This window comes from Temnothorax nylanderi, unplaced genomic scaffold (genome assembly GCF_030848795.1).
Source record: "Temnothorax nylanderi isolate EJ_2023f unplaced genomic scaffold, tnyl_v1.0 TNYL_tig0159_pilon, whole genome shotgun sequence".
Taxonomy (NCBI): Eukaryota; Metazoa; Arthropoda; class Insecta; order Hymenoptera; family Formicidae; genus Temnothorax; species Temnothorax nylanderi.
The window spans coordinates 124,626-132,642 of record NW_027249221.1 but is presented as its reverse complement, the minus strand read 5'-3'; the positions used below and the strand labels follow the sequence as shown (position 1 = coordinate 132,642).

General features: G+C 31.7%; 2 protein-coding genes across 2 annotated transcripts; both read right to left on the bottom strand.

The window, feature by feature from the left end:
* Positions 1 to 610: 610 nt before the first annotated feature.
* LOC139777724 (troponin C, isoallergen Bla g 6.0101-like) lies at positions 611 to 2,644 on the bottom strand. Its single transcript, XM_071715310.1, has 5 exons — positions 2,513 to 2,644; positions 2,341 to 2,368; positions 2,107 to 2,250; positions 1,769 to 2,020; positions 611 to 1,158 (listed from the first exon to the last, which is right to left on the bottom strand). Exons 1-5 carry the CDS (start codon positions 2,513 to 2,515, stop codon positions 1,124 to 1,126), a joined length of 462 nt encoding a protein of 153 aa, XP_071571411.1. The 5' UTR covers positions 2,516 to 2,644; the 3' UTR covers positions 611 to 1,123.
* A 2,055-nt stretch (positions 2,645 to 4,699) lies between these two features.
* On the bottom strand, positions 4,700 to 8,017 carry LOC139777729 (troponin C, isoallergen Bla g 6.0101-like). The gene is made up of 5 exons (XM_071715320.1): positions 7,922 to 8,017; positions 6,141 to 6,174; positions 5,846 to 5,989; positions 5,235 to 5,489; positions 4,700 to 5,152 (listed from the first exon to the last, which is right to left on the bottom strand). The coding sequence occupies exons 1-5, from the start codon at positions 8,015 to 8,017 to the stop codon at positions 5,127 to 5,129; spliced, it is 555 nt and encodes a 184-aa protein (XP_071571421.1). The 3' UTR covers positions 4,700 to 5,126.

Sequence of the window (8,017 nt, the reverse complement as noted above, 5' to 3'; positions counted from 1 at the left end):
TGATTAAAAAATCTCTTAAAGATCTCTACCTTAAATCGCTTGTCAAAAATTATAACACTTTTCTTTGATAAACATTCTTCATAAAACTAAATACAAAGTGCTTTCTCAACCTTTATTTTAAAAATTAAAATATTTTCTAATATCATTATTAATTCTGTATATATATGTGTATATGTGCATATATGATGTGGAAAGCAGTCTTTATTGCAGATAATGACAACGACATTTTCACACATTAAATTGACTAAAAGTCTTATTTTTGAAGTTATTAAATTATTAACTTTTTAAGATTACTAAATTATTAACGTTAATAAGACTTACTATTAAAAATCATCTTGAATCTGATTATTGAATCACATCTAGCGTTAGAGAAGTAATATTTTAAAGACGACGAAAGAAAGTTACAATTTAATTAATTACAACTGAAACAATCTCGTGTTCATTAGGAAGTTATAGAATCTGTTATAATGATGTAATGTCAAGACTTATACGAAGAAAGTAGCGCCTTGCACACTTGAACGCGATGCGCTACTTTGCGCACCGGGAAAATATCGCTCAGGCGCAAGGCACTCATAAAAAGGCACGCATAAAAAGAAATAAATACGCAATATTTACGCAGACATACTTAATAATTTAATAACTTATTACATATATGACTAATGTTACATATTGAACCTCTCCGTACTTTCACGTGTAAAATCTCGAAACAATATCTAATGATATTCGTAGAGTAGGAAATTATAAACTTTCTTCGCGACGTAATCAACTAGAGATAATTGCGTTGGGCTTTGCGCGCGTACTCATTTCGCCGTGATGAAAAAATTTGCATCGCTACTTTACTTCGCACAAACGTTCATTTACTCGAGGCACTCCGAGATTTTCATTGCTCCTGGTGTCGATTAAAAACGGAAACGTTGTGATCTTCATCTTGCATGATGAAAGTCATCGAACGTCAGCCAACGATACCACGGATGATCGTAAACGTCCAATTTTCCTCGGTAATTTAGTGGTTTGCAAAAGCGCCTGAATGATGAAGAAGGAACGCTCTCTCTCTCTGACGGGCGTTGCCAATTGCGCGGCTAACAGCCAGCCACCGAGTGCCCATCTTCATTATCAGCTCCACTTAGTCATCGCCTCCCGTCATGACTTCCATAAACTCTGAAAGTGCGCAAAATGCGGGCGTTAGCGTAATCAGGCGGCGCCTTGCATTTCCCGCGGGCTACAAACTTGGCGAACCACCCAAGGCGAGAAACTTATTGAACGTTCGATCGACTTTGCTATTAGTGCCGGTTACGTTAAGCTTCGCTGACGTTGACGTGCGCGAAACGAATTTACTTGGCTTGGGGCTTCGTAACTTGAGCATATTTTAAATGAACTACTTGGCTTTCGAAGCGTGTCACATATTATCGTATCTTGCAAATTACTCTTGTTAGATGCAATGTGGAGCACTTCTTAAACACATTATTTTTATTGTCATGAGTTTTTGAACATGTGCCATAGCTTTTAGTGATACTGACACGTTACCTGACACGATTATAACACTGAATCTAGTAAAAGGTTCTTTCTATAATTTAACATTTAATAGTATCTGTTTTAATAAACGCAAGATCTAGCGTTATACTTTATTAAACTTTAATTAATTTAAAAAATATATTTGCTTTAATTTATTCAAGATTAACTAAATTTTAAAAGTTAATCTAAACCATTTTTCGAGGTTAATAATCAATATCGCGAAATGATAGAAGAGATATGTATATAATAAAAATACCGTCAAAATCGAGCGTTCCTGAGCCATCAGCATCGATCTCTTCGATCATTAGATCAAGTTCTTCCGGTGATAGTTTGTCGTCGAGTTCGTGAAGAATATCGCGAAAGACCTCAGTAGTTATGTAACCATTGCCCTCTTTGTCGTACAACCGGAATGCCTCGCGTAATTCTTGCTGCATCGCTTCCGTATCCTCTTCTACTAAGAATCTAGCAGCCAGCGTGCAGAATTCTTCGAACTCGAGTTCTCCGGAACCTGTCAGTACAAGAAATGCATACATGAAGAAACGTTAAGCATAGGGAATGTGATCGATGATGGATAATCAACGGAAGTTTATTTACCATCCTCGTCGACTTCTTTAATGATATCCTGCAGCGTGCTGTCGCTGAGCTCGTAACCCAACATGGTTAATATTGTGCCTACCATGTTGGTGCCGATACTGCCCTTCTTTTGTTGATCGAAGGCATCGAAAGCTTTCTTCAACACTGTATAGAGATATTATTCGATATATTCTTCGATTAGTGATAAAACTTTATATTATTTTGAATTTTTTAATGATAAAAAGGTTTACTTACGAGCTATCTGGTCCTTATTTAGGTCATCCTGGAATTATAAGAGATATTTAATTGTTGTTTGTGATTATATAAAATATTAATTCACACTGAAAATAAAGTTACTAAAAATCAGGTTTTAATAATAAAAAAATTTGAATATAATTCTCGCGTTTATCGAAAGCATATGACTTACCATAATGATGGTAAATATACGCGCTGCCGGTGGTACGTTGGCGTCGACGGTTTATCCGGGTATGCACCAGATTTTGGCTGTGGACTTCTGTTTTAAGTGATCATAACGATGATCTTCTGGCACGTGATTGACCAGATAATTTCTACATCCCAAGTCTAGCGGTTTTCAAATTCATCGAGGACGTTCTCCCCACTCTATTTTCTTAGACACACTTTACCTAATTATACAAAACTTGTGGCAGCACATTTAATTTCGAAAATCATCCACAGCACTACCAGTGATAGATTCGATTTGTTCAACAGCTTTTCCAAATATTCTGACGTTTTTACGTTGACAAAATTAATACGCGTGCGATATGTTCGCATTAATTTTGTCCTTCTTGATGCAAATAATTAATTATGACGTGAAGCTTATAACGCCCAGGTACTGGTGTATCAATTATATTAAAGTTTATTTTACATATTTATAATAAAACAGTTTAAATTTATTAATAACTAAAATTAACAGTTTTTATATATTAATTATTAAAGATTTATATTAAATTTATTAATCAATTTATGTGATACTTTATAAGAATTATGTTGCCAAATATGTAATGTGGTATTATATATATACAGAAAAATATACCATATCAATTTCTTACTACATTAAATTTCTTCTCGAGAGCTCGAGTAATTATACAACAGATATATTCAAATTATTTTTTTTATATTCTTATATGAATGGAACCTTATTTTGACATATTGATAATATACATATATGAGAGACTTATTTTTTTATATAAATAATTTACTACGATATAATATGTATCTATAACGAATCTGAATCCGTTGATTTTAAAGAAATTTTTCTGTATATGTCGCCTAAAACTATATAGCATTATATATATATATCATATTATAATTTAAAAATATACCACAAAAAAATAATCAATTCACTTAATATGTAGTTGTGATAAATTTTTACTCAAGGATGACGAAATCTTTTTCTCAGGATTATGTCGAAACATTTATCGAAACATACAACGATGCGAATTTTGCTAGTACTTGCAATTTTACTCGTAATTTTTTATTGAAACGTTTCTTTCAATTTCTCTTTAAACTATGATAGAATTGTCACGAATCTTCCAACCAGATTATCGCGAAGACATTTTATGATTAGAACTTGCGTCACCATTGCTGAAATAAAGCAATTCGTCATGAAATTTTGCAATATGTCCGAATGGCAAAATTTACGAGCGATATAATGTGTGTGACTGCTTAGACGCAACAATAGACAGAATTGGCACATCGCCGGAGGATTCATGGGTGATGCTGACCCAAGAGGGTTCTATGCAATAATTGTGCATGTCTTATTCTTAGAGTCCTAATTATAAGCTCATAATGCCCGGTGACTGCTATTATATTTAGGCGATTTTACCGTTCATTCCGGAATACAGTCGCTTGCCATCGCATGCATTGTCGAATTTCTTGGTACACGTGTCTTCGCTACTTTTCCGACAAAAGTTTACAATAGGTTACGCTACTATTACAGAATCGAGCGTATAATGTCACGACTGATGCGTGTGAAACACGTGCCATCGTTGTTGCCAACACGCGAGCATATATTTTCAAATGTGACTTCTTGTACTGATAGTAATTACAAATATAGATTTTTTATAATATAGTGAGACTGTTATAGGGAATCGTAGAAACATATAGGTATCTTCGTGCAATCATAGCAATTATATTTAGAAAAATGACAATATCTTATCAATATATCCATATCAAGACATTAGCATTATTTAAACTGCGATTTGATATTATCAAAATTTAATAGAAATTAAAATCTTATTCTTCTGGTAATTATTAATGAATTTTCTTTCAAAAGTAATAGTAAAACAAAAAAATAATGAGTATAAAAAACATTTTATGCATATCGCATATTTTATATTTTCTCGAAGTTTGAAAAATTAGAGAATAATCCGAAATCCTATTAAAGTTTGATTAAAATGAATACATACATCTTTTTTAAAGTTTATTGTTTTATATATATATTTTGTATTTACATAATCGATATTTATTAATTTTATATTTATTAATTTTCGATATATATACGTTTAACATTTAATAATATATTTTAAATATATATGTTTGTTATGTACATAATTACACACCATTTCAAATAGTAAACTATACTATAAAATTTAATTAAATTAACAGCTAATGGGAATTCAGTGTCAAAATCCTAGTAGAGAATAGCAATTTTGCAATCTTGACAAATTAAGAGCTCTATAAATTTCAAGGTATCGATAATTGTCATTATTATACTTGAAATATTATTTCAGAGATGCCAAAATCTTTCTCGAATTCTATTTGATATATTTAACATTTGGCAGTCTATTAAGCAGAATATTAAGAATTCTTCAGGATTTATCTTTAATCATCTCTCATCGCAACCCCGCCGTAAAGTAAGTTTTACGACGATTTTTTCTGATATATGATAAACGAACGAACTTATATTCTGCCAGCGTCGATTTCAAAAAGATTCCGGCTTCTCTGTTTGTACAGGCACACTCGTTGTTCGATACGTGGGCGATCGACACGGTGTATTTGCGCGGTGCCAAAGTCATAATTTATCCTGTCATGACCTCCATGAATTCTGTAATGTAAACGCTGGGTTAGGTGCGCATAGACGAAGACAAAGTGAATTAACACCTGGTGCACCACGCAAGATCTCTCACCATCGAAATCGAGCGTGCCAGATCCGTCAGTGTCCACCTCCTCTATGATCATGTCAAGCTCCTCCGGAGATAATGCGTCGTCCAATTCGTGAAGGATGTCTCTGAACACGTCGGTAGTGATATAACCATTGCCTTCCTTATCGTACAATCGGAATGCCTCTCGTAACTCCTGCTGTATCGCTTCCGTGTCAGTTTCCTCTTCGAGAAAGCGCGACGCTAACTTGCAAAACTCCTCGAATTTTAATTCGCCATTTCCTAAAAATAGAAATTTTGATTGATATTCATTATTAGTCTCTGTTATGTTATAATATATGTATTCTTCGTTAGAGTTGTATCTTTATAAATCTATCATACATTTTAAAAATAATTTTCTTTGAAATTTTTTGACAATAGATGATTATCGCGCATTTCTGGACAGGTTCTAAATATATAATATAAAACTAAATAATTTTTTATTTAAACAAAAACTTTGTTTGTAAAATTTTATTGGAGTAAATGTATTATAAAATATCATTATTGCTTAGAGAGACAGTCGAATATAGTTGAAAAATGCAATTTCTCTTTCGATCGGCTTTTCTTTTATCGTGTTATTAATAATAATATGTATTTACCTTCTGTATCAATTTCCACAATAATTTCTGCGAGCTCTTCTGATGAGACCTCGTGACCAAGCATACCCAAAATTGTGCTTACCATATTCGTGCTGATACATCCTTTTTTGTCATGATCGAACGCGTCGAATGCCATTTGCAAATCTATTCAGAACAATTGTTCCTCAATTTTTATGTGCCGAACATCTAGATATGTTAATTATAATCTCCAATAATAATTTTTTTTAAATTGAACACATTTAATATATATTAATAATAAAAATAATAATGCTTTAACACGCAAGTTAATACTTACGAGATAATTGGTCTTTGCTAAGTTGAACTTCTTCCTGTAATCGAACTAATATTATTAATAACGAAATATTTACTCAACGTATAAATGATTAAAAATATATTACAAAATCGTAAAGCACTGAATGAAGAACTTTTCGCGATTATCACTACATAATTAATTCGGATATTTTGTAGATATTTGCCGTAAATTTACGTAATAATTACCATGTCGTTAAAGTTCACTTTTCTAAAACTCGAATTAATCACAAAATTGGACAATTAACGCGGATTTTTTTCAGATGCAGCTAACTTACTCCGCCAACGAAAAAGTCTTACTGAGCCGTAGTAAACTAATTAGCAGCGCGATACAATAGAGACACACCCACAATCGGTGTTAATAGATCATCGCCAATCATTCGAACCAAACTCGCTATAAAAAGACTTTTATTTAGGACACCTTCACGGCTGTCTCTTCGCGAAACAATTAACGTGCTGAAGCAATTGAATGAACATACGAGTTCTTTTAATTGGTATCTTTGAAAATTAATGTTACATGACATTATTAATTGTTACAAGCACGTGGGCACGTGAATTATATAAAGGTTATAATTTTATATTCTTTAGTAAAAAAATTACACTTACAAATTACTGTAACATTGGATATATTGCACAGTTCTTGGTTTTTATGTATACAGTTTTGCACTTCTATAAATCTATTTATTTAAATAGATTCAGATTTTTATTTTATAAAATGTGAAAGTGCTTAATTTTTTTCAAATAGATATAATTAATATTTGTTACTTGACTTGTATTCAGAGATGACATAATCTAGGGAAGAATTTGTAGCATATTTGATGTTATCTTTGTATGACGTAGATGATAGTTATAGCGAGTCGGTTCCCCCGCACAGCGAACTATTCGCGAACATGAAAGCGGTTATACATTGCATCGTATCGTACATACAGCGGTTTGGCATTGCATCCTTTTAGAGGATTGCAGTAGATTGCTGACAGCTCGTACGTGAAAAAAATCATCTGGCAACTACCTTTAACCTCGATATATAATACTTACCAGCCAATCAGATAAAGCTTCGACGTTAAATCGAACTACTGATCTAACAACTAAAAATAATTCTGGGGAATCGTTTCATTACCATAATAAACGACTCATTGCAAATCACTAAATTTAGGATGGTTAAAAGTGCACGCTTCCATCGGTCATCTTGATTTTATCAGTTTCAACATATATGTGTAATTTGTCTGGTAATTTTCAAAATAATTTTCTTAGTATTTTTTTTTGTTTTATTTATTTGATTATATAGCTCTATCTTTGACATGAAAGATATCATTTCCTCAGAAATCAAACTAATCAACTTCATTAAAAAGTAGAAATAATTGACGAAATTATGAAGTTATCATGTATGTGTGTATGCTTTGATATTAAAATTAAGAAATTTAGAAAAAGTAGAATTGATCAGTTTAAGAGAATCATTATACAAATATACCGGATACAATAATAACTGTTACAATAATATTACAATAATAATTGTTATAGAAAGCATATATACATATATATATATATATATACAAACATATGTGTATGTATTATTTTAACAATAAAATTATAGAAATATTTTAAATTAACATCTTTATATAAATTTCTAAATCAAGGTACATACTTTTAAAGCAAAATTAATATTTTATCAAGTTTCTTAGAACATTTTTAATAAAATTTTTTAGAAATATCTTTATTATTGATTTTTATTTTCTTTCAATTCTTTTTAAAATCACACAATATTATTACCGTAAACCTATCACATGCGTTCTTAGAACCTGACATTGACTTTGGGCTGTTAGCCAAATTTAGCTTAGCCCAAAGTGGATCGAGAATTCCGAACAT

What these genes read in the sequence shown, in the direction of transcription:
- LOC139777724 (XM_071715310.1), bottom strand. An exon ending in AAATAAGGACCAGATAGCTC is followed by an intron (nt 2,251 to 2,340) that starts GTAAGTAAACCT and finishes ATCTCTATACAG; the next exon opens with TGTTGAAGAAAGCTTTCGAT. An exon ending in AGGAACGCTCGATTTTGACG is followed by an intron (nt 1,159 to 1,768) that starts GTATTTTTATTA and finishes GCGCACTTTCAG; the next exon opens with AGTTTATGGAAGTCATGACG.
- LOC139777729 (XM_071715320.1), bottom strand. Translation starts at nt 8,017, where the DNA reads ATGTTCGGAATTCTCGATCCACTTTGGGCTAAGCTAAATTTGGCTAAC. An exon ending in ACGCATGTGATAGGTTTACG is followed by an intron (nt 6,175 to 7,921) that starts GTAATAATATTG and finishes GTTCGATTACAG; the next exon opens with GAAGAAGTTCAACTTAGCAA. An exon ending in TGGCACGCTCGATTTCGATG is followed by an intron (nt 5,153 to 5,234) that starts GTGAGAGATCTT and finishes TTTACATTACAG; the next exon opens with AATTCATGGAGGTCATGACA.